General features: G+C 34.2%; 1 protein-coding gene across 1 annotated transcript; it reads right to left on the bottom strand.

Moving 5' to 3' along the window:
* Positions 1-3104: 3104 nt before the first annotated feature.
* Positions 3105-27287, bottom strand: LOC120349444. The gene is made up of 8 exons (XM_039419599.1): positions 27281-27287; positions 22826-23153; positions 17771-18253; positions 15516-15615; positions 12772-12867; positions 9472-9627; positions 8081-8188; positions 3105-3186 (listed from the first exon to the last, which is right to left on the bottom strand). The coding sequence occupies exons 1-7, from the start codon at positions 27285-27287 to the stop codon at positions 8087-8089; spliced, it is 1272 nt and encodes a 423-aa protein (XP_039275533.1). The 3' UTR covers positions 3105-3186; positions 8081-8086.
* Between the last annotated feature and the right edge of the window lie 591 nt (positions 27288-27878).

Below are 27878 nucleotides of genomic sequence, written 5' to 3'. Positions count from 1 at the left end.
CGACGTATTTTATCTACAAAAATATATTAATTGAGAATAATCACTTTTCTTTGTAGGGCTGCAAATATTATTGAAACACACTGAGTGCCTTTTGCACAGTCACAGTTAAAACTAAATTTTGAATGAAAAAAGACTAAGAAATTGTCAATGGTGTAATAACCGAAACCGGTCTTTCTAAGTAACAATAAATCTGTGGTTTTTTGACAATTTCTTAGTCTTTTTTCATTCAATATGAATAATTACCACAATATCAACTTCTCAACTACATAAAAAGTGAAACTAAATTTAATTTTAAACTGGATTGAATCCGTATCAAGTCTCGTTTGTTATAATGTGTTTCATTTTGGGTCTAAGCCACCAGCTGATTTAATTTCGTTTAAGCTTCGACTGAGCAAACGGTCCTTAAATTATCAAAATACCCTTCTTATTTCATCAAAACACAACTAATTTTAACTATTCTAGAGCCATTTCCATATGTCAAAATGAGAATGGCTCTTAAGGCTGTGCAAAGGCTAAAAATAAACTTTCTACTAGTGACATTTTACAAAGTTTTTCGATTTGTATATCATCAAGCTATCAAAATGAAAAAGTTTTCTCAGGAAAACATTTTTTCCCGATCATTACTTTTTGAGATATGAGCGCCTGAAGTTTGAATTTTTGGTACAGAACATTTCAAATTAGGTAAGAGATAAATCCATGAGATTTGGAGGATTGATTCTTCATGGTATTGTTGATCTAGTAAAACAAACATTTTCTGAAAAAGTCAACTTTTAAGATAGTTATTCAATTTACTAGAAATAATACAAAATAACTTTTAGTTGAGTTATTTTTGTTTATTTTTGGTAAATTGAATAAATTTCTCAAAAATTGATATTTTCAGAAAATTTTTATTTTACTAGATCAACAATACCATGGAGAATCAATCCTTCAAATATCATGGATTCATCTCTTACCGAATTTGAAATGTTCTGTCCCAAAAAATCAAACTTCAGGCGCTCATATCTCAAAAAGTAATGATCGGGAAAAAATGTTTTCCTGAGAAAACTTTTTCATTTTGATAGCTTGATGATATACAAATCGAAAAACTTTGAAAATATCACAAGTAGAAAGTTTATTTTTAGCCTTTGCACAGCCATAAAGAGCTGAAACTATAGTGAGGTTCACTTTATAATGGCAGTATTTGATAAAAATTATTGGTGTTGCTATCCTCGTCTATCAGCCGACAAAGCTGATAGCGTTATCCTCTTCTAGCTCCGCAATGCTGCCAGATAGTTTTTTTTAAATGCAGGAATATGATCAATCATCAGAATATCTCAATTATGAAAATTATAACATGGTACCACTATAGGGCTACTGTACTAAAATAATTACATATCCCTAGACTCTCAAATTATTTCAAATTAAGATGGAAATTACTGAGATATTGCAATTATTCAAATGCTAATAAATTAATTATTATTATTAAACGAAAATCCAAATTAAATGCTGTAATTCACCCCGAAGACCTCTTCTACTGCAAATATTGACAACAGGGTAAACAGCTAGATGGAAATTCGATGAGCGCTACCTACTATTCAAAAATTATTTGTCAGCCCGGGAACCGAACCCAGTACCTCCTAATTGTCGGTCAGGAATGTTTACCCTTACACCAAACTGACAATCTTTGGATAGCAGCGCTCATTTTATACGAAGCCATAGCGGCCAGCCAGTCTACAGATGGAAATTACTGAGATATTGCAATTGAGGGCCTTGCAACAAAAAGGATCCAGCTCCACTTTTTGACCAATTTCAGATTAAGACATTTTCTGATTCCAAAAAAATAGCTGCATCGATTGGTGCAATCAGGATTCAAATCCATTCAAAAACAACAGAGATAGCATGGGTGTCTTCTTTGGGTTGACGAAGAAAAGATCCAGCTCCTGGAGCTGAATCGTTTTTGGCCCAACCAAATATTCATATTCAAGAGGCAGTGCTGAAAATACTGGCGGCTGTGAACAGCTGGTTGAATCAGTTTGGCGCGTTTCTAACCTCGATATCTTTTTTGTGCTATAGTATATGCAAATAAAAAACTTTTCTCAATGAAAACCATCTATAATTTATTGCAAAGATACCCTTGATATACCTGAAATTGGGGCAAAAAAGATTCAGCTCCAAATTATATAATATATATATATATATATATATATATATAATATATATATATATATTATATATATATATATTATATATATATATATTTGATCAAAGAACGAGTAGAAACATCTTTAAACTCACTTAGAATGTGTGTGGAGACATATAGAATAACATAATGGTACCTCATAACTGATAGACAAAGAGTTTTTTTTATAAGGTTTTTATTGATTATCTCAAAAACTAGAAATTTGGAGCTGAATCCTTATTACTGCAATGCCCTCAATTATTAATATGCTAATGAATTAATTATTATTATTAAACGAAAATCCAAATTAAATGCTGTAATTCACCCCGAAGACTTCTGCTACTGCAAAATAATGTTGACAACAGAGTAAACAAATAATTTTTGAATAGTAGCGCTCATCGAATTTCCATCTTGCTGTTTACCCTGTTGTCAATATTTGCAGTACCGTAGCAACTACCAAAGACCTTAAAGATGCATCTCTTTAAGGTCTTTGGCAACTACAGCATTTAATTTGGATTTTCGTTTAGTAATAATAATTTAAATTAAGGTTAAAAGTACCGGATGTTTCAAAAAGAATGACCCAATTTTAAACAGTTATACAGTATTTATTTTGAAAAATAAATAAACTATAATAAATAAGTTATACAGTATTTATTTTGAAAAATAAATAAACTGTTCAAAATTGGGTTATTTTTTTTGAAACACCTTTTTTGAAAAATTCTTTTTTTCAGGCGAATGCCTGTTGTTTTTACGTGTATCTATTGTCTATGGATAAATAAATGAATAAGTACATAAACATTTCACATAATTTTATTCATCACAATTTACAAAATATCAACATACGTTACATAATATACTATTCATTAAAGTTGGATATAATATTTTTGTACTTACTCATTCGATTATGAAATTCACCTCACTTTAAAAAATATCTACATGTAGGTATCTATATACTCTGGCTCTGTAAACCTCTAAGAACCTTTGTAATGGAGTACTATGTTGGAGATGGAGTACAGCAGTTTCATTATCTAGAAAAAAATATTACAATAAAGTACAACATCGAAAGGGATCATTTATTTATTTCAATAAATATATTGAATCACATTCCATTAATAAGGCATATAACAAAAAATATCGGGGACCGAGCTTCGCTCTGGAGTACAAAAGCATAAAAATTATTACGAAAGAAGAAATTATAATAACATTCATACAAAATGTTCTATCTAATCACAGTAAATTGAGATTAATTCCCAGAAGAAAGCAAGAATTCCCCTCACAAAGGCCCAGTTGCACAAAAGCCGGTTAAATTTTAATCATGATTAACTTCACGTGAACAAAATCAAAGAAAATCTCCAATTTCAGATTTTACCCAGAATTACAATAATATGGATACCATTAAGCAAGTGACAGACAATTTCAATAACTATTACTACAAGGTAGGGTATAATCTAGCTGCAGCTCTGAATTCAGGTGGTGAAAGGATTGTAGCAGAGATTATTTCAAAAAGATGGATCTACTGGAATTAATCAGGATTGGAATAACCCGGCTTTTTTGCAATTGGCACTGAGTACCTAATTGAATGATTACAAAATTTCACAGCTGAGTCATAATTTTGACACAGTCCCACACACGAACTCGCTCACTCACTTCCATCATCAACAGACGACGAAATAATTATTGTCAGCTGTTTTCCCAAGGATGAATAATAATTATCCTTTTAATTCCTCAGCGAGTTTTTCCCAGGGATGAGACCTAGTGCAATCTAATCTTTATATTATGAACCTACTATGTTCTGAATTTCGTGAGAATCGTTAGAACCGTTTTCGAGACCCGATGAAATACAAACATCCAAACATCTAAACATATAAACAGAAGTTGCTCGTTTAATAGTATAGGATAATCCAATTAATAATAAAGAAAAACAAATAAGGATTTTCAAGGAATATGGTTGGGATTTTGGTTCAATTTTTATACCTCAAGTGGGAATTCAATATAGTTTCATAGCAATAACATCTCAAAATTTATCTCTTGTCAGCAATCTGTATTGATGGAAGCTTAACAATCAAATTATCTAATCCTACACCAGCCTATTGAAATTTTCAAATAAAGAGGTATTATTACTTGATTCTATGATAGGCGTTATTATTTTGTCCAGCTACGAATAATTATTATAGAATATGTAGAGGCTGATTAAACTCCAACTCAGGATTTGAATGCATATCTCTCATTCCACCATAGAAAGTGAGTGTTTTTTTTAAATATTGACAAAGTTACACAGTGTCAAAACTACAACAAAGAATAATTATTGTCAAAATATTTAGTCCAAATCAGTTTTAAATCAGCCATAATTTTCTTGAATGTGTAAGCAAGATGAGGAACGGCGGGAGAAGCCTCCATCAAATATTAAGCAGGCTGTGCCTTCACCAATTATGTAAGGGGGGGGGGGGAAGAACTATGATAACGAAGAGAACAGAATAACTAGAACTTTAATGAGTCTTTAACCAGTCCCTGGCAATGGCATAGTTCCACCGTTTGCAACCAGAGTCGCTTGAATCGGTTCCACAACCAACTGATGAATATATGCGCTCGATACATAGATATATGATTTACAGTGTTGCCGTATTGACTCATCACAGTCTTAAAAACAAACGGCGTTTGGTTATTCTTGCTCCCTATTCATAATAATATATAATTTATTGTGCTTGGCAACTGTCCAAGTGTAGTTGGACAGCGTTCAACTGAAGGGGCTATTAAGGAATGATACTATCGATAGTCAGACAGTCACTCTCGATCAGACACGATCTGACACTGACAGGATCAGAGAGAGTAGTCACTCGTTCTCTTTCACGAATCTTATTTACATAGCATTGTTAATTTTAATGAGTTGTACGTGGTTATGAAAAATGTATTGATTACAAAGTTTGGTGGAAAGAAGGCCACATATTGTAGTGCGACCATAATTATAATATACTATTATTAGGTGTCTAATCACATCCAGTTAATCTTTGTAATCATCCTTTATCCTGTTCTATTCTCAATTTACAGTCAAGAATTATATTAAATTGTAACTTCTGTGTAAGCTGCAAAGTAGCATGGAATTAATTATATTTTAGTGCTGTTTCTTTATAAAATTGGCAATTTATTATTTTTGCAAATCTTGTTTTGTTATGTGGATAGTAATAGAATAACTTTTTTATTTGATTACGTGACGAAATTAGGACATTAATGTCCCACTCTACCACTTAACCACATAATAATGGCAGAGGATTGTACATTTTTCATCAAATCTATAATTCTAATTTCTTGGATCTTCATGGAGGTACCAACTTTATAATTCCCCCTAGTAGAACTAGCTGAGAATTAAAATGAAACCAACTTTATAATTCCCTCTAGTAAACTAGCTACACACGTTTTCAAGACACTCCCAGTCCATTATTTTGTTTTTGGCCAGAGGAGGGTGAATCAACACAGAGAATGGAAATGACCGTGAAGTATTTCTATTCATAATTCCACCCTCGGCCAAATCTGCCTGCAAACGTGACTTTCAAAAACGGAAAAGAATTCTGTGAGAGCATTTCTCAGTCGTTCTTCAAAGTGGAAAGGTTTCGTGAGTGAATGAGGTCTCTGTATAAAGATTGAATTGATTGTTTGATGTATCAGTGATTGAAACTAAATGAAGGTTCAACATTTTTAAATGATTAACTTTTAAATTTAATATAAGTTTTAATATAATATAGTTAGATTGTGAATAATTCATAGTTAGTTATCATGCCAAATACTCGTTGTTCATATAAAAACTGTACCAAAAGCCGATCAAGAATAGAGGAATCAAAATGCACAGATTTCCCAAAGGACTTAGTTTATCTGTGCTTTAACATATTTCAACAAAACAAGATTAATTTCATTATAAAAACATTATTGATATGAATTAATGGGGAAAACACTCGCTTGTTGCTAATGATGATTCAATCTTTGTGGTTATGATTAATTAACAAAGAAAACTCAAAAAGGATAACACCTACTTTTTGAAGATGGCTTCCCCCTTTGGCATTCACTGGTTGAAACGCGACGTTAATTATTAGCTAAAAATCAAAATAACTGATCTAGTGAAATGGGTTTCAGATCCCGTCTTATTCAATAATACAATTCCCTTTAAACTGCCCGAACTGCAACAGGAAAACTGTATTATAAAACAAGAGCAAAATCTATCCTTTTCACCAGAACAACCGGACTTTACTACTGGCAGTCCTAACGAACGAGCTCTGCCCCAAAAGTTAAATTTTGGGTATTAATATAAACTCAGTCAATACCAAACATGAAAGCCATTTCAAGTACATATTTTTATCTGTCGCACAAGCGGCACGTTTGTTATTAGAAACAAAAGAGAAGCTACGTTAATTTTGACAACAAATGAAAAACAATCTTTCTGTCGATAACAAAGATTGTTCAAAGACAAAAACACTGTTCATTGAACTTTTTTATTTTGAGAACTCTAAAATTCTGATCAATATGAGATAAATATATGATTCATATTATATGTCCCATATGACCAGGTGACAAATAGTGTTATATTTGTTATACTTTGTGTCTATAGTGTTAATGAGTTTGTAGAATGTTTGACACTTGATAACACATCTATAGACATATAGAATATTATTGTTGTTGTCCTGTTTTTATATTGTTGATTTGTTATTACTATTATTATTGTTAGTGTTACAAAACATTACCATACTAATTCATGTATTGATGAATGAAGAATGTTATAAATTGTAAATGTACCTGACCTTGTTATACAATTTGTTTTGTAATGACAATAAACAATTGATTTGATTTGATTTGAAATGGAGGAGGCTATATTATTATATAGTTAATATGAATCTATTACTGAAAGTGATTATTATATGTCTAGATTATATAGACCTGCAATCGATATATTATCAAATCTATAGCTAATTCTGTTATATTTATTGATATTAGCCCATAAGTATAGTTAATATGAATAAATATCAGCATACAGAGTATAAATAAAAATATAAATCTTAAGCTGCGCTTACACCAAAGTTATTAACAAAATGTTAATAACTTTTTTTCATAGATTCTATTAGATTACATAACTTATCATACACATGATGAACATATGTGTTTGTCAAGTTCCGTTCAATCTGATAGAATTTATAAAGATTAAGCTATTAATATTTTGTTTATAACTTTGGTGTGAACGCAGCAGCTCAAGTACCATTTCAAAACTATCACTTGATAATGGCATCATATGCCGAAACTTGTTGTGACTTAACAATTTTGAAAGGGTATAGTTGGATTTATATTTTTATTTATATCCAAAAGTAGCCCCAAAGAGAAAAAGACAGTCTACAGAGCTTTTTTTCTTCCAAGTATAGATAGATGGATATATCTTTCTTGATCCATGAGCATTTATAGATGCATCTTTGAACAAACAGACATCTTTAAACAGACATGCATCTCTGACAAGATCATGTCAAAAGATAAGAACATCTACACACTCATAATAGAGTCCTAGTCGATTTAAGCAGTTGAATGATATGGACAATAAATGAAAATGATCATGTCTATATGGTTCCAGCTGTTGTAGAGCATTGCAGGTTTAAGCTGGATTTAGGCAGCTGAAAAACTCTTCAACATCATAAGAAGGGTTTAAGCAAAGTTAGTAGACATAACTGTCTACTAACGTTGGGGTTTAAGCAGAGCAACGTTTATAGAGTTTTTTTAATTATTCGATTCCCATGAACCTGAATTTCAGGGGAAATTTATTAAATAAACGTCTTCCCATGATCAGATGACTGGACTTCAGCCTTTCCAGACGGACGAAAGGAATGTTGATGTCATGCCCAAGTCGAGTATTGATTCCCACCGTAAAAATGCCAAGCTCAACAAAAAGGGACTTACAGTCGGCTATTCTATCAGCTCTACTCTGATTGCTCTCTTCTGCATAATCAATACCTCATCAATTTTGGTTGCATCAGCCCAGAATACCAGACCATACCCTAAAACCGACTGGAACAAAGCAAAGTATGAAGATTTCACATGTATGAAGGCACACATACAATTATTATTAAAAATCATATATATATATATATATATATATATATATATATATATATATATATATATATATAGGCTATATGATTTATCATGAAATCAAACGAAGTGAGTATTTTGGAAGATCAATTACAAAAATACTATCGTAGCATATCCTTCGCTATAATAGACTAAAATCAAAAAGGCTACCGTGATTAACATCATAGAGATAATAGTCCAGTCACTATATATACATTGGTGCATGCAATTTATATTGTAGTTCTGATTTCTTAATATATTATTTGGGTACATAAGAGAAGTCCAGAACCAATTTCTTCATGCAAAATTTTCTTGTGCTAGATACAGAGTGGCCCAAAAAACTCGTTTTTGCGGCTCATTTTCCAGTTTTCAGCTATTTCTGCCAAATCTCGTGATCGGACAGGAAAATTTGCTCCCACCTTTTTTTGGATTATATAATTCTGAATAAAATGAAATAATTCGGAAATCTCTATCTCCAATGAGTACTGAGTTATGATTTTTCAAAAATGAGTGAAATTTGAAGAAAAAATAAATTTCTATGAATTTTAGTTTTTGATCAACAATATCTTCTGTTTGTTACCATTTAGATGTATAATTCAAAATCCCTCTATTTTTGTGCTCTACAATCTGAGATCAGGTAGAGCGCTCTATCTCGTCATATAGATTTCCAGATGCACCTGACAACAATGCTCCTTGTATTGTGAAAAACACCTAATTTTTCAGCTGCAACCATCATCACCAACTACATTGTCCTCACATTGATATTTCGCACAATGACATGAGTTAATGAGATTATATCCACCCGTTAGATGCACTTCATTTCAGTATTTCCTAGTGGGGAGGCGCGCTTAAGGACACCTCAAGGATAAACATTTCAAACCCTTATAACTTTTGACACAATGCTCAGATTTCATCGTACTACATACACTTCATTCTTCTCGGCTCGTCAAGGCGGTCCAAAATCATGCATTATATGTCAAATTCGGTCGAAAAATGGAAAATTTATTGTTGAGTGTACTTAAGCCCATATTCCAATGCACAAAAAACCCCCTTTTTATGTCTATAATGACTGGACTATAATTTATTATTAATGTAGGATGATTTTCATTTGAGATATTTCCTCGAAGTGTAAATTAATATGAACCTGGTTAGGAGAAGAGGAATAAAAAATTACCATGAATATTATTTGAATATTTTTTCTTAGCCTATCAGTTCATTACCTTTGTAAAGGTTTGCATATCCAAGGAATACAATCCATACGGATTGATCTCTAAATCCCTGGCTGCATACGTTATCATTACAAGTAGAGACTTCTTGTAGTACTCTGGTTTATCCACCCATTCAAATTGCGCCAATGTAACTCTCAAAATGTTCACCTTCAATATAAAAATATATAGTACATCAAGTATTCTGTACATAATTTTTCTTCAAATATAATATCATCAGAATTATGGTATCAAAATTGAATAAAACCTGTCTTATTCTGCACATTAAACAAAATAATATCGGGGTCCGAGCTTCGCTCTGGAATACAAAAGCATACAACATTTATTACGAAAGAAGAAATTATAATAACATTCATAGTTTATACAGAAATGTTCTATCTAATCACAGTGAATTGAGATTAATTCCCAGAGGAATGCAAAAATTTCCCTCACAAAGGCCCAGTTGCACAAAAGCCGGTTGAATCTTAATCCTCATTAATTCCACGTGAACCAATTCAAAGAAGACTATTTCAAAAAGATGGTTCTACTGGAATCAATCAGGATTAAAAATAACCCGCCTTTTTTGCAACCGGCACTAAGTACCTGATTGAATGATTACAAAAGTTCAACAGCTGAGTCATAATTTTGACACAGTCCCACACACATGAACTCGCCTATTCACTTCCATCATAAACAGACTACGAAATAAAATTATTATCAGCTGTTTTTCCAAGGATGAATAATAATTATCCTTTTAATGTCCTTCAGCGAGTTTTCCCAGGGATGAGACCTAGTGCAATCGAATCTTTATATTATAAACCTTCTATGTTCTGAATTTCGTGAGAATCGTTAGAGCCGTTTTCGAGATCCGGTGTAATACAAACATCTAAACAGAAATTGCTCGTTCAATAGTATAGGATATAGCACATCGATAATATTACTCTGATTAAGAACATTTTTTTTTTAAATATAATATTGACAGAATTAATTATCTATTTCATTTATTAATTCAATATACACAATTATGGCATCAAATTGATTAGAATCATCTCTAAAGTAACTAACTACCCTGGATTAATAATTCATTAATATTCCTCACTTATTCTATTTAGGAGATTATTTCCTTATGTTGTTGTAATGCAAATAATGCATTAGAATTGTATAGGAGGGTTGAGTAGGAGAGAGGGCCGGCTGCGCCCCAACTTCCGTCCTCCAGGTTAAATACAAAATAAAGGCAGCCTATCTATCTATCTACAGTAGGCTACTTTTTATAATTTGAGAAACTCAACTCCCATGAAGTTGACTGATCTGAAAGTTCGGGTGTGGACACAAAGCGAGCGGTCAGCGGTCAGAGTGGTCCTAGTATAGGACATAAATTTTAGATAAATGAATCTAACTATATTATATATCGTCTTGAGACCACTGCAACTCGTCGCAGCATTTGACCGCTCTCTGCGTGTGCACACCTTAAGGCTGTGCAAAGGCTAAAAATAAACTTTCTACTCGTGATATTTATTAAAATTTTTCGATTCGTATAAATAAATAGATAAATAAATTTTATTGTCATAAACCAACATTGGTAATTGAAAAAGTCACACATTAAACAAAATATAGAACACAAAATACATTCATTCAGGTACTATCAAAAAATTCGAAACAATAAAACGGTCTTTCAACAAGCCAATTAAAAAGTATTTTTTTGAAATGATCAATGTTAGCACATTTGATCTCTGTAGGTAACTTATCATAGATCCTTGGTCCTATGCTGTCATAATGCTTCATGCTTGTGGATAGACGTTGATATGGTAGGCCTATATCAATTTGATGTTTATACCTTGTATCATGAGCAAGAATTTTGCATCTTGTCTTCAAGTAAGTTTTTCATGTTATAAAGAGTTACATTGTAGGTATACAAATTTATTTCTGTTAATAGTTTAAGTTTCTTGAAAAGAGGTCGACAGTGGCTCAGATAGTCTGCACCTGACAAAACTCTGACTGTTTTTTTTGCAATAATAATACTTTGTTGTTAATAATGTGGCTGCTGTTCCCATACATTAAAATACCAGAGGCAATTATGCTTTGAAAAAAGGCAAAGTATGAGCTCCTGAGATATTTTTCTGGAACTAAAGTTTTCAATTGTCTCAGTAAATAAATAACTCTAGCTAGCCAACCAGTAATGAAATTTACGTGGGTTTCCCACGTCAACTTGGGGCCAAATATTAATTCAAAGAACTTGATACTATTGATGTTGTTTAGTGTATGATCTCTCTGGCTAAATGTCAGAAACTGAGTTTCGTCTTCATTTAATTTATATCATTCGTGTAACCAAAAATAGCTTTGTGTTGAGTTATTATTGGTAAATTGAATAACTTTTTCAAAAATTGGTATTTTCAGAAAATGTTTGTTTTACTAGATCAACAATACCATGGAGAATCCATCCTCTAAATCTCATGGATTTATATCTTACAGAATTTGAAATGTTCTGTCCTAAAAATTCGAACTTCAGGCGCTCATATCTCAAAAAGTATTGATCGGAAAAAAAATGTTTTCCTGAGAAAACTTTTTCATTTTGATAGCTTAATGATATAGGTACAAATCGAAAAACTCTGAAAAATATCACGAGAAGAAAGTTTATTTTCAGCCTTTGCACACCATTACTATTTGAAGTCCCACACCAAATGAAGATTTATGGTTCTGTTAACATATTCATCTTAACGCAAAACTTCATATCAATTTAAAGCGTTCCAGAGTTTAGAGACAAAACAAAATAAGATATATAATTTATGATTCTGTTTTTATAGTGATATTATACAGTTTAAACATTAGAATATTGTCAGAGAAAAGATACCATAAGAAGATATCTCATGGTATGTAGATTGTTTATGTTCCAAATTTCAAGCCGGTATTCTGTTATCTCAAACCGATTACTGGCGATTACTGTCTATTATTACTGTTTTGTTGGGTTGAGAGTGTAAGAACGGCACAGTATGAGAGACTACCAGCGTCACATAGCTTCACGAAAAACAACTACTTGGACTTTCGGCTTGAGTTAATAACAGTGAAACTTGCAACATAAACGTCCTAATACCATGGTAGCCTATATCTTCTTGTGCTAACTGTTCTCAGTTATATTGTCTAATAATATCGCAAATGTATTGGAAAGCTACATAAATGTTACAACACCTATGGCTCCATCTTCAATTTGTTATCTTCAAACCGCTGGTTGGTACTTTAATACATACCGGTAGTTCATGATTTTGTGTGAATATAATTCAAATTATAAGATCACGGTTTACGGTAGGCGTACATTCTTACCTTATTTTTTATCATTTGACCAAAGCCACAGATGAATGTAAGGAATATGAGAACACAAGTGGAAAACGTCAAATATTTTAATATATTATCATCTCCCTGCAAATAAAATGCATATTCAATAATGAATCAACCAGTAGGGACCACTACCGTACCACAGAATAGATACAGAATGGAAACTTGTAATCAAACGCCTATCTAACCAATGCTTTTTACATGACCCCAATACTAAACACATCACGTGACCTTGGGAAGTTCCAATCCTGGTCTTCTGATTGGCTCGTGGCAGTGAACGAGATCAATTGATCCCGATCATTAAAGTGATCCGAACCTACCATCAATACTATTACCACGGAAGAAGCATAAAGTGTGTTTCTTTCATCTGTGCTATTACAATGCGGCGCTTCCTAACAAGATGGCGGATTTTGGCGTCAGGGTATAGCCAAGTTCCCGTACTGTATGTATACTGTGACCGTACCATAGAGCACAAAAATAATCCCAATAAGCTGATGAACCTCCTCCCAGGAGTGAAATAAATAAACGTTTATTCCCCCCAAACAACTACTACTACAACATCAATTACAGAAAATATTAGATAGTTTACAATTACATACAATAGTTAGTTTTAGAAATTTTTTATAATGTGTCTTCTACATGTTTAATGTTTTCTGTGCAGAAATCGATCTACTCCACTATGGTGTACCATGTTCTAGAGTAGGAAACGCATTCATCATCTCTCATAAAAAATGTTTTTTTAAAATATATTATTCACGTGGAAACACAGTAGTCTAGGCTTCAATAAGTCACACAAATAATTCTATGGGCATAAATTAAAAGTTTATTGTCACTAAACTTGATGGATTTTTTAATATTTGTAAAGCAAAATTCTAATCTTTTCAATTTGTGGGGAAGCATTAATTCATGAGCATAACACTCGGTCAGGTAGTCAGATTGATCTGGGGCGTGCTAGGCTTGCCAAAATACAAAAATGTACTGCTATATAGGAGTGAAAATTTTCAACAGGTTATCACTGGAAGTACGGAATTATGATCTTGATAGTTTTAAGAGAGCAATAAAAGGATGGTTGAAGAATAAAGCATTTTATTCAATCGAGGAAATGCTGGTCTGTAATTGTTATCCGTAGATAAAATATTTAAGTAGCCGATTTGTATTTTAATTTGCAATATTCTAATATATATAACGTGTACTTGTATACAATATATCAATGCTACTGTATCATTATGAAATGACTTTTGTCAATGCAATTATTTTGTTTGTAACAATAAAACATTCTTGATTATTGATTCTTGATTCTTGATTATTGATTCTTGATTCTTGATTATTGATTTTTACATACAATACACAAAGGTGTGTTCAATGAAAAAAAGATAAAATAAATAAAAAATAATTTAATTATTATGAAAATCAATAGTACCATCTTTATCCTTTTCTATTCAAACTATTGCATTCAGCATTAATGCCATCATTTTCAAGTGCCGAAATGAATATTAAAAGTGGCATAAATGTTGAATTTAGTAGTGTTCAAATAAAAAGGATAAATAGGCTACTAGTGATTAGTGTGAATATATTGGAGTATAATAGTGAACTATAATGCAGTTCAAGTACCGGTAGCCATTTTAAAATATTTCATCAGATAATAAAAATGAGTAAGTTAGTGGATGATGATGACTTTTGCAGATGATTTGGCATTTATTTCAGAAAATATAGAGGACATGAGAACTCTTACCAAATTGCTAATAGAAGAAGCCGAGAAAATGGGCCTAATAATTCCAAAACTAAATTTATACATTTTACAAGAAACCAGGGGGAAAGGATGGGCAGCCTGAAAATAGATGAACATGAATTCAAATATTTCGGTGTAACAGTCTCAAGTAAAAATTTGGATAGTGTAGAGATACAAAATAGGGTAAACTCAGCAAACAGGTGTATGTATGCCTACAAAAACTACTTTCTTCAAAGTCCCTATCTCAAAGAACAGAGCTCAGACTACACAAGACAATTATAAGTCCAGTGTTACTCTATGGGTCTGAAACTTGGAAAATAATCAAGAAAGAAGAACAAAAGCTCATAGTGTTTGAGAATAAAGTGCTGCGAAAGATATATGGGCCCACGTAGGAGTAAGGAGAATGGAGGAGGAAACATAATAAGGAAATCAGAGACCTCTACAATAAACCAGACATTGTAAGTGAAATAAAATGTGTGAGATTACAATGGGCTGGGCACATACTCAGAAGAGGAAAAGAGTCCAAACTCAAAAAAGTTTCAACACCCAACCCTATAGGAAGAAGACCCCGTGGGAGACCCAGACAGAGATGGTAGTAACAGGTTAAGACTGACAAGGAGAGACTTGGAGCGACAGAAAGAGATGCTGAGGAGCGAACTACGTGGAGACAGTTTGTTGGTGCGGCCAAATATCAACTTAGATATAGATGGCCCTGGGAGTAAGTAAGTAAGAGTAAGTTAGTGGAAAAATATTTAAATTTCAGCGACTTAACACTCGCATTCTATAGTAGGCCTTCGAGATACGTCACAGCAGAAAATTTTGCTATGGATTTTGTTGAAGAATATTCTTCTCAACGAGTTTACAGTCAAACGTTTCAGTTTGACAAGTCAAAATTTGAGGTTGAAAAATGAACAGGTGGCCTCTTATTATCTATTCAGATTAGTATAATAGAATAATTGAATTATAAAAAAATAGTAAATAATATTCATGTAGCATACTGTACCTCAGTCAAAGAGAAAAATCCCAAACACATTTGGATTGCACAACTATTGATGAAAATTAAAAGAATCCTCTGTAGCCCTTTGTTCATATTGTTTGTTTCTCTGAAATGGAAGAAAATATTCTTGAGGTTGTGATTGAAACCAGTTATCAGTTTTCCTTTCAAATTTTATGAAATTTCTTTTCAAAACTAATATTTCATAAAGATTTTATTGGTACAGAGAGAATCTTTTTTCTTGAGATCGGATTGAGGTATGAATTTATAGTTTCCTTTCAAATTTTATAAAATTTCTTCTCAAAACTAATTTTATAAAGATTTTATTGGTACCAAGAGAATATGACATTTTTTGAGATCGGATTAGGGTATGAATTTATAGTATAAATGATAAGGATGTCAGCTAGGATCAACTGAAAATTATTCAATTTCAGTCAAACAAAATAATAAATTTTATTCTCTGGAAACCTTATAATCTTATTTAAGCTCTAAGCTGTAATAGCATTATAGTCCAGTCAATATAGACATGAAAAAGGTGTGCCTGCGCGCTTCTCCACTAGAAAATACTGAAATAAAAAGTGCATACAGCGGGTGATTCTCATAGAACATAATATTATAAACTTGAAGTATGGTGATATATCTCAATCTATTTTTAGCAAAATTAGGGAAAGAAACAGTTTTGGGTTCATCCTGTTGATTCTCTCCCAATCATCAATTTGATATTGTGATTGTGGTATGTAACAAATAAATAAATCATTATTATTAATTTGTTGCCGCTTAAGTGGGCAGGGCTCTTGCAGCATGCAACGCGTTGTAGTATTATTCTATAATTTTATTGAGTAGTCCATTTCCAAAAGTGCATTCTTGACAAAATATTTGAGAAATTGAGATTTTGATTGCAAGTTGTTGGTACAACTGGAATACACATTATAAAACACTTTTACTGTGGCAAAAGTTTCTTTATCCTATTTAAAAGAATGATTGAAAATCGAGTACAGATTCAAAGTGAGCCTAGTTGCATTTCATTCCATTTCTAAAACTGTCTTCATGCAAACTCAGATACTGTTCGGAAACTATCTACTTGCTAGCAACTAAGATGGCATAGTTCACGAAGTTTTTTCCAAAACTGGCTAGCTGCAATAGAAAAAAGCCCCACTTACTAGTTGTAAGCTTCCACAATATTGTTTATTCTGAAACACTGGTGTACATTTTCATAGTGAAAATCAATATTACTGAATATGAAAATCTATAGTACTGTTGGCCAACCTGTCACTTCCAGGGGATCAGTTATTTTCAATCAGCTGTGTTCATTGATAGTTGATTGATTTTCAAGAGGTTTATGTTGTTCAAGTTGTTTTGTATTATACCTGAGGCCTGAGGAAGAATGAATGCTGAAGAAGAAGTGACAGCTGAAGAAGGGGCAGTGGAAAGTTATTGTCATTTGAAGTTCTACAAAGATGTCATATCAAAACAAGAACAACTGGATCTTCAAAATGTTGATGAAAATGAAGAAATTGATGAGCCCAAGGAAGAAATAAATTTAAGAGTGTAAAAAAAGACTTATGATAATCAGGTAAAAAAAACTCTTTTTGATCTACGTTGAGCTAGCTAATTTTTTATTGATTGAAGACAGTCACATTTTGCATCAATTGTTACATTTAAAAAAAATTTCATGAACATTGTTCTAGCTCATTTTTTAATATTTGGAGAAAGTACATTTTTCTACAATATTTCATTGATTTAACATTTCAAGATTATTCCAATATGTTTAATAAAACATTTCTTTGAATAAATTCTGTTTTGAACTTTTAAACCTGTTCTTCAGGCTCTTTGTTGTTTTAGATTTCCAAATCAGACCTGATTCATTTACAGTATCAAAACTAGCTACTTGACAAAGGTCCATTTCCAAAACTTGCTAATTACAAATATTTTTTCCAAAAGACACTCTGGGGTGTTAGACACCCCAAACGAAGAACAAGATGAGCTGGTGACCTTGTAGAATGCTATTACTGACTGGAAGTAGTGGAGAGTAGTTGACAATACTACAAACCTAATTTAGACTGGGCATAAATTCCCATCTGTTTGATATTGTCAACTGCAGAACAGAAAAAAAATCCCTGGGGTGTGAAACACCCCAGTGTGTCTCTTTAGGGTTAAAAATGGGAAGTTTCGCTACCACACTCTGTATATTACAGTCCGGGTCCTTTAATAAATATTGTTAAAAACAAATAATGAAAGTTATTCACCCACAATTCAGTGCTTACCTACAAAGATTCTGATGGAAGACAATGATCTCACACAGTCCATATCTCAGCCGTAGCTCATAGAACTTGTGGGTACTGGGATTCATGCTCTCGTTGTGCAGTTTGGTGACTATATCCGTCGACATTTGGTCCCATTCGAGCATGCAGAGAATCAGGTAGTCAAACGAGCTCACTAACGAATATATTGACAGATAAATGGCATGAAGTAATACCAATGAAAAGATTAGCGCTGCTAATAAGGCGAAATATATTAGAAGATTTCCACAGCAGTAGTGGAAGAGAGTGACTCGTTGGAGACTGGCCGGATAGTGGAAGTACCATAGCTGCGGCATTCGTCTGTAGTCAATTTGTTGCTCGGATTTTACCACTTTGTAGGCAACTGCCGAGATGGGCACACTCATGAAAACAAAGTGGAAAATCACGTAAAATCTCACCCCAATTTCCATGTAGTCATCTATCTTTTCCAAACTCTCCAAGTACCGCCTGCAGTAAAATAAAATCAGCAATTAAAATTTGTGTAAAATAAGTTGAGACTTGGCCCTCCATCTTAAGAAATTACATGGTTGCCAATTCGTGTAAAACTTTCTCAAATTTTCAATTCAACGTCAGAATTGGATGTAGAATATCATCCCCGATATCCTAGTAGTGCTTTTATGATAATTCAACTTATATTCAACTTTTATGATAAAATTGGAAACATCGCGAAAATTTGTTTTTCTTTTGAATATCACTTCTCTCAGAATCATGGGCCGTCGTAATGCGTAATAATTTTATATCAACTCAACGGGGAGAATGTCTCCTTTCTATTGGTGTCTGGATAATTTTTATCCGACCTATAGTTATTTTTTAATTAATGATTATGTTTGTCAATTTCGAGACATTTCAAGCAGAAAACATGAAATTTTCGACATGCTGGAAACTTTTCTATTTCAAAAGATAAGTAGGTGGTGAGAGCGAGAAAGTTTCTCAGAGATAATTGAAATTATTTTTTCAATTGTCAAAAGTAGTCGGAAGATCGTATTTTGGTCTCCAAGGAATTTTAAAGTTCGGAGAGCGGCTCCATGGTATGCATTGTGTACCAAATTGTATGCTAAAAGCTGGAAATTTACGAGTTTTTTGACTGAATTATTTCAAACGTAAGTAGCTGATTGCCTCTAGAAAGGCTGTAATGAAACACTGCTTGGATTATTCGAGGCGAGGTTGTCATTTCACTATTTTATAATATAATCATGTGGCTTGCAATTGCTGAATTTTCAATCGTTATGTATTTTGTTTTTGGTGATCCCAGCTATTGATAGCCTATGGTGGCACACAATTCAGCCGCTATCCTTGACTTTGAAACACCTGAGCGGCCAAAATACGTTCTTCCGAGTAGGTTTGACAATTGGAAAAATAATTTCAATTATTTCTGAGAAACTCTCTCGCTTTCACCACCTACTTATCTTTTGAAACAAAAAAGTTTCTAGCATGTCAAAAATTTAATGTTTTCTGCTCGAAATGTCTCGACATTGACAAACATAATCATTAATTGAAAAATAACTATAAGTCGGATAAAAAAATCCAGACACCAATAGAAAGGAGACAATCTCCCCGTTAATTTGATATAACATTATCACGCATTACGACGCCCCATGATTCTGAAAGAAGTGATATTAAAAAAAAAAAAAAAAACAAATGTTTCCAATTTTATCATAAAAGTTAAATTTCCTTTTAATCCTTCAACCTTGAAGCTTTTTTAGTACTACTAGGATATCGGGGATGATATTCTACATCCAATTCTGACGTTGAATTGGAAATTTGAGAAAGTTGCAATTCTACACGATTTGGCAACCCTGTAATTTCTTGGGATGGAGGGCCAAGTCTCAACTTACTTTACACAAACTATAGTATTGGATCAAAAAAGTACAGAAGTGTAGAAGAATTAGAAAAAAATGGTGCATATTGTTTCTATAGTGAGGTCCACGTTATAATGACATTGAAGAAAGATAGAAGAACATCGTTGCCGATCCTCAGTATTGTCAATGGCTTCTATAGACGGTAGCTGATAAAGGTTTATTTATGTAATTTTTTTTCAAACATCTTTATTGCCCATAAAAACAAAATACAAAATAAAAACTTACAAAAGAAATATTCTAGATTATATTATTATAATATTATAATAAAGTTAATTTATATTAACGGTTCATTTTCGTTTAAAATAAGCAATTATATTTCATTAAGCAAGAAATTATATTTTCCAATACTTTCTCAATTAAGATGAAATATTTTGTTAATTAATTATTAATTCTACATTGTTAAAAGACGATCTGACAACAAAGCAAAGCGAGAAAGAGATAGCGCTCTCAATTAAGATGAAATATTTTGTTAATTAATTATTAATTCTACATTGTTAAAAGACGATCTGACAACAGAGCAAAGCGAGAAAGAGATAGCGCTTGTTGAATGATATACAAGTATAACAATACCTTTGCTTATCAAACACTGCTATTATAACGTGGACCTCACTATAGATCCTAGATTGACTTCTATACCAAATTTCATGTCTATTGAGCTGGGACACTTGATGAGACATGGCGGCCTCCTTTTGACGGCAATGGAAGGGACTGTGGAGGGCTGGGGCGGAGAAGAGTGAAGATGGTGGATGACGTCAGGGAGGAGGGGAAATCCTTCATGATGAAGAGAATAGCACAGGATAGAGAGGATTGGAGAAGGAGGAATGAACCTGCCCAAAGGGCAGAGTACTGATGAGTCATCATCATGTTACATAAATTACATAATATAAATTACATAGTTACAAAATTACATAATTATCATTTTGAAGTTGAAGTTTTTCGGTTTATCGTTTGATAGTTTGACACCTTGTGAGACCGGACTCCCCAGCATCATGTAACAGTATTGAATAATCTGAAAAAACAAAGGTAAAACGCCCAAAAACCGCCGATTTTGAGCAGATCTCTGGCGTTATTCTAAAACTCCTTTAATACAGTCATCATTTTTGCACCTCAGCTGAGCCTGTGAACCTTCTTTTAGTCGATTGATTCTTGAAAAAGCTAAGAGAACGCAGAAAAACCGCCGATTTTGAGCAGATCTCTGGCGTTATGCTAAAACTCCTTTGATAAAGTCAACATTTTTTCACCTCAGCTGAGCCTGTGCACCTTATTTGAAAATTCTTAGTCGATTAATTCTTGAAAAAGCTGAGAGAACGCAGAGAAACCACAGATTTTGAGCGAATCTTTGGATGTTTTTCATAATCCGTTCGTAGTGAGCCTCTTAAAGGCCAACTGAGCATACATACCAAATTTGAATGTCCAGTAGATTTATTTTTCTGTTGATTATTTATGAATGAGTGAGTGAGTGCATGCATCAGTGCCATTTTGCTTTTATTTAATAACTAGCAGGAAACCCATGCTTCGCAAGGGACTATTTTGAAACATGACATGAAAGCTTCCTCGGTTAATTAAGAATCTATTATGCAAAATTTCTAGTTAATCAGTCGAGTAGTTCAGACGTGACGATGCGTCAATAGTTATTTGTGCAACTAGTGCGCAAATTGACCTTTCCGATAGCACTGTTATGCATTGGAAGAATACAATTATTATTATTCTTATTCTCAAGTGACAGTTTACTACACCGAAAGAAACATTTACGCACGAGCCGTAGGCGAGGAACTTTGGGCACGTATTTCACATTAATTTTTTCCTACAGTTATCATTGAAAATGAGAAGTGGTTGATTATGAGTAAAATGATGGCTGAAATCCATCAAATGTTTGTCTGTATAATTTTGTTATTAATAACAAATTTAATTTATTTTAAAATTGATAATCCAATTGAAAATTAATAATCGATAATTTATTCAAATTAAAAATTAAATTAATCCAATTAATTTGGAAATTTGAATAATTTTGAGCGAATCTCGATATCGAAATAATTTTTCAACTAATCAATTCATGAATGAAAAAAATATTATTTGAAATAATTAATAATTCATAATATTCAAAATGTATAATTTAATGAGTTTTCTAATTCATTTATTTGAAAATCAGAAAAAATATAGATAGAAGAAAATTTGCATTCAAAATACACGCCAACAATGTCAACAGCTGATTGGGATGGCTGCAAGATAATTCGCAAAGTATTAAGAGTACGCAAAGTAATACTTTGCGCACTAGAGCGGAAAAGTGATTCTTTGCGTTCTGTAATCAGTGCAGGAATGATCACTTTTCAAGGTAACTGTAGGGAAACATAATTATTTTCCTATTCCATACGTGTATAAGCCAGTTCTTTACTTTATTATAGTACTAGCCGTCAGGCTCGCTTCGCTCACCATATCCGTCTAGCCAGGGGGCTCCGCCCCCTGGACCTCCGGCTGGATCGTCCAAGAATGAGATCAGCAGGCTCGCTTCGCTCGCCTGCATTTTTCATTTGGGCATTTTTATCATATGTTAGGACAATCCAGTTGGGGGTCCAGACTAAACGGCTGGTTAAACGGATATGGCGAGCGAAGCGAGCCTGACTGCTAGTAATATAATATTCCCAGGATTGAAGTAGCCCAATCAATTTCTCCGCGATAAATGCATTTAAAATCTTCAACTTGGTGCCAACCTAACAAAGTCAACTCAACTTAATGCCAACTTGACAAAATTATTAATTTAGTTGCCAGTTAACAACTGTTTCGAAGAGGTACTCTATCTACATTAAAGTTCTATAGTAACATATGATATGGAAATGTCAATTATAATTAAGAGATTGGGAGAAGAATAATATACATGCTAAAAGACGAACTTTAAACCCTTAAAAACAACCCTTAGAGTTAAAATATTGCCAAAAGATTTCTTAGTGCGCCTCTGAAGGGCCAACTGAACATACCTACCAAATTTGAACGTTTTTGGTCCGGTAGATTTTTAGTTATGCGAGTGAGTGAGTGAGTGAGTGAGTCAGTCAGTCAGTCAGTCAGTCAGTGAGTGAGTGCCATTTCGCTTGTATATAGATGGATTACAAACATTTCTATATCATTTCAACATTGATCTATCCAGCCCCAATGATCAGTAACGTACCTGTTAATATTTTCGAAACTGCTATTGTTGTGCAGTGCATTCCTGTATCGTTTGATGACTCCGAATAGGATATGCATATCGCCCATAAAGTTCCAATAGCACAACAGACTAATGACCAGGGTGATGTCGTTCAGCACCGATACACGCATCATGAAGTTTTCCCACTCGTGGAGCAGGCCGAAAACTGCATCAATCAGCCACGCCAACAGGTAGCCTGTGTACAGGTACGCCTGACGCTCTCTCTCTCCATTTGGTTTGAAGCCTAGCCAGCACAACAGACGTTGAAAGTTGTCTGACGATCGTGCCAATTTAAACAACGAACCACAACCTGCACCAACCAAAAATATTCAACATCACAAAATAAATGAAAATAGACAAAAATAATGAAGTGTAAACATAACCTATTTTTGGACAATTTCTATCTAAATTTGGGAAAGGAACAGTTTTGGGCTTCAAGCCTGTTCTTCTTTTCCCAATCATTCTTAGTTGAGAATTATATTGTATGAATCAATGTGTAAATAAATAAAACATCACAAAATAAACGAAAATTAACGACATTTTAGAAAAGTGAAATCATAACTCTATTTGGGACTTTTCAAATGTTACCTAAATTTGGGAGAGAAATAGTACAATGAGTATCCTTAGTTTTTTCTCCCGGGTCAGTATTTTCTTGTAACAATAATACTGAGGGTGATGCCCACATAAGCTCCTAGGCTTGTGCGTGGGTAATGAGTGAGTGGGATGATGATGAGAGATGACGACTACTTTTAGGTAGTCGGGACCGACAGTTTATCGTCTCCTCCGAAAAACGGGGTAAAAAACTAAATAAATAAAAATGTCCAATACTATTGACAATAGTTGGCACTCGATATCAAAATAATATATAGAAATTAGAGGCTATACCACAGTGAGGTCTACGCTATAATGACAGTGGAGAAAGATATGAGCATAGCGTTGCCTATTCTCTGCCTTCTATAGAAGATAGCTGATACCGGTATTTCAACTGTAATATTAACTGTTAATTCTTGTTCAAACTAATCAATTATTATAGTCTATAAAAGGAGAAGTATTTTCCAATGATTAAATATAATAATTGATATTGAATATTTTGTGAATGAATATTAGTTCTACATTGTTAGAAAACGTTGTTCGTTGAGAAAATGTATTTTTCAATGGTTTGATAATACATTTTCATAATTGTGATTAAATATCAATTATAATATTATTTTCAACATTATTGAAAAACGATGCGCCCTGAAGGGCCAACTGAACATACCTACCAAATTTGAACGTTTTTGGTCCGGTAGATTTTTAGTTATGCGAGTGAGTGAGTGAGTGAGTGAGTGAGTGAGTGAGTGAGTGAGTGAGTGAGTGAGTGAGTGAGTGAGTGAGTGAGTGAGTGAGTGAGTGAGTGAGTGAGTGAGTGAGTGAGTGAGTGAGTGAGTGAGTGAGTGAGTGAGTGAGTGAGTGAGTGAGTGAGTGAGTGAGTGAGTGAGTGAGTGAGTGAGTGAGTGAGTGAGTGAGTGAGTGAGTGAGTGAGTGAGTGAGTGAGTGAGTGAGTGAGTGAGTGAGTGAGTGAGTGAGTGAGTGAGTGAGTGAGTGAGTGAGTGAGTGAGTGAGTGAGTGAGTGAGTGAGTGAGTGAGTGAGTGAGTGAGTGAGTGAGTGAGTGAGTGAGTGAGTGAGTGAGTGAGTGAGTGAGTGAGTGAGTGAGTGAGTGAGTGAGTGAGTGAGTGAGTGAGTGAGTGAGTGAGTGAGTGAGTGAGTGAGTGAGTGAGTGAGTGAGTGAGTGAGTGAGTGAGTGAGTGAGTGAGTGAGTGAGTGAGTGAGTGAGTGAGTGAGTGAGTGAGTGAGTGAGTGAGTGAGTGAGTGAGTGAGTGAGTGAGTGAGTGAGTGAGTGAGTGAGTGAGTGAGTGAGTGAGTGAGTGAGTGAGTGAGTGAGTGAGTGAGTGAGTGAGTGAGTGAGTGAGTGAGTGAGTGAGTGAGTGAGTGAGTGAGTGAGTGAGTGAGTGAGTGAGTGAGTGAGTGAGTGAGTGAGTGAGTGAGTGAGTGAGTGAGTGAGTGAGTGAGTGAGTGAGTGAGTGAGTGAGTGAGTGAGTGAGTGAGTGAGTGAGTGAGTGAGTGAGTGAGTGAGTGAGTGAGTGAGTGAGTGAGTGAGTGAGTGAGTGAGTGAGTGAGTGAGTGAGTGAGTGAGTGAGTGAGTGAGTGAGTGAGTGAGTGAGTGAGTGAGTGAGTGAGTGAGTGAGTGAGTGAGTGAGTGAGTGAGTGAGTGAGTGAGTGAGTGAGTGAGTGAGTGAGTGAGTGAGTGAGTGAGTGAGTGAGTGAGTGAGTGAGTGAGTGAGTGAGTGAGTGAGTGAGTGAGTGAGTGAGTGAGTGAGTGAGTGAGTGAGTGAGTGAGTGAGTGAGTGAGTGAGTGAGTGAGTGAGTGAGTGAGTGAGTGAGTGAGTGAGTGAGTGAGTGAGTGAGTGAGTGAGTGAGTGAGTGAGTGAGTGAGTGAGTGAGTGAGTGAGTGAGTGAGTGAGTGAGTGAGTGAGTGAGTGAGTGAGTGAGTGAGTGAGTGAGTGAGTGAGTGAGTGAGTGAGTGAGTGAGTGAGTGAGTGAGTGAGTGAGTGAGTGAGTGAGTGAGTGAGTGAGTGAGTGAGTGAGTGAGTGAGTGAGTGAGTGAGTGAGTGAGTGAGTGAGTGAGTGAGTGAGTGAGTGAGTGAGTGAGTGAGTGAGTGAGTGAGTGAGTGAGTACACAGATGTGTGGAGAAGCCAGTCTATTGCTGTATTTCCATAAGGTCTATAGTTGTTTCAATCAGGTACTTGTGGATGAGAATACTGCGTGAGGTCTACTGTTCACAGAACTACTAGTAACAATAATAACTAGTAGTTCTGTGAACAGTAGACCTGACACAGTTTTCTCATCGACAAGTATCTGATGTCACCTGTTTGAAATGTTAACAAACTCAGTTCACGTTTAAATTTGTATTCCATACTAGCTGGCCCGGCGAACTTCGTACCGCCAAATAGTTAATGCATGTCATGACAAACTTTAGCTGGATGCACACCTGAGGAGGCGCGATGCGGCTTTTTGCATCCAGGTGCTTCTTGCTTATTGATTTGAATGCTATGTTTACTAATAGTTAAGCCAGTCTCCACACACATCGATTTTTGGACGTGCGATTTCTTGCCGTCCTTATAAATTCCACCAGATTGAACGAAACTGGACAGACGTCATCTGTTCAATCTAATAGAATTTATAAGGACGGAAAAAACCTTACGTCCAAAGATCGATGTGTGTGTACTAATAGATGCATTGAATTCATCATTCAAAAATCTGGTTTGGCGCACTCTCACAACTTACCTTACCGTTATGAAAATTTATCACCTGACGCTAGTGTTCCCGCGCATCTCAAGTCTACTATCCAAAGATTCAAGCCAGCTGGTGACACGACAATAACGCTGGAGACACACGAAGTTTGCTATCTCTTCATAGAGTGAATGATTTAATAGAATCAACAGTTGCCAACAGTTTGTAATAGAAATAATAACATTTTCTCGAATTTCGAGCTTATTTTCAATTTTAGTTGAAAATGTTACTGGACATTAATTGATGAGATTTTCATTCTCAACCTTTTCCACTTTTTGTTTAAATTGTATCTAAAGCCTGATAATTGGGAATCTAAAATCGAACTTTGCATAGATGGGACGGAGTTCCTGAAATTTTTACAGATATGGGAGTTGTGGCAGTTGATAGAGCTTATCAATGACTATTTTAGGTATTAATTTGATCAAAATCGTTGGAGCCGTTTTCGAGAAAATCGCGAAAAACCCTGTTTTTGACAACATTTTCACAATTTTATCCGCCATCTTGAATTGCATTAGATCGAAATTGTTCGTGTCGGATCCTTATATTGTAAGGACCTTGCATTCCAAATTTCAAGTCATTCCGTTAATTGGGAGATGAGATATCGTGTACACAGACGCACATACACTCATATACACACACACACACACACACACACACACACACACACACACATACAGACCAATACCCAAAAACCACTTTTTTGGGCTCAGGGGACCTTGAAACGTATAGAAATTTAGAAATTTGGGTACCTTAATTTTTTTTTCGGAAAGCAATACTTTCCTTACCTATGGTAATAGAGCAAGGAAAGTAAAAACAAATTGAATCTATATTTCAGTCAATAATATGAGTTTCGCAAAACAAAGATGAACTGCTTTCACTTTCAATCCAGAATAATCTCTGGGTTTCGGAAGTTATGAGATATATTTTTTATTTATATCATGTAATGTATTGTATGTGATGTAGACAATTCATCCATTGCCACATACAATATAATTCTCAACTATGAATGATTGGGAAATGAACAACAGGCTTAAAGCCCAAAACTGTTTCTTTCCCAAAGTATATTGATATACTGTACTATGAAGGAATTTTAGATTCAACTAACCCCACATGCTGCATTCGCTTGACAACTAGGACGTTAAAGAAATGTGTCAAATATAGTCCATGTGTGTCTGGGGTAGAACTGAGTAAAAAAAGGTTTCCCAGACGGTTTCAGAGACGTGAGTTGAGCAAGAATTATTAGAAGTTTCAAATATTTCCCTGAGTTTCCTCTCTGCAATCCCTCAGAATAATGTAGAATCTCTCTGGGTGAGTTGAGCAAGTACTGAGTCGTTTGCAATCTTTCCTGAGTCTCTCCCCTCAGAAATAATCTCTGCAATTATCGATACCAGAGAGAGTTTGCACCCCATATTACCCAAGTAGTTATCACTGTTATTACTTGGTTCCTTCTCTTGCATAATAACTGTAATTTCGTCCAAGAAAAACAATGAAAGTCACTGCTATTGATGATCTTTAATAATTGTGATTATTCTAGTACAAAACAATAGTTTGAAGTGATTACATGGAGAAGAAACAAAAATATCCACCGTATTATTTAGGGGTAATGTCACAGAGAGTTGTTATTTTCAGTACACGATTGACAGCTCTCTAAATATTACAGCTAGGATTTTTGGTAGCTGATTTATAAACAGGGATTATGATGA

Source organism: Nilaparvata lugens, chromosome 1 (assembly GCF_014356525.2).
Source record: "Nilaparvata lugens isolate BPH chromosome 1, ASM1435652v1, whole genome shotgun sequence".
NCBI lineage: Eukaryota > Metazoa > Arthropoda > Insecta > Hemiptera > Delphacidae > Nilaparvata > Nilaparvata lugens.
Note: the sequence above shows the minus strand (reverse complement) of the source record. Positions and strands in the feature narration are given on the sequence as shown.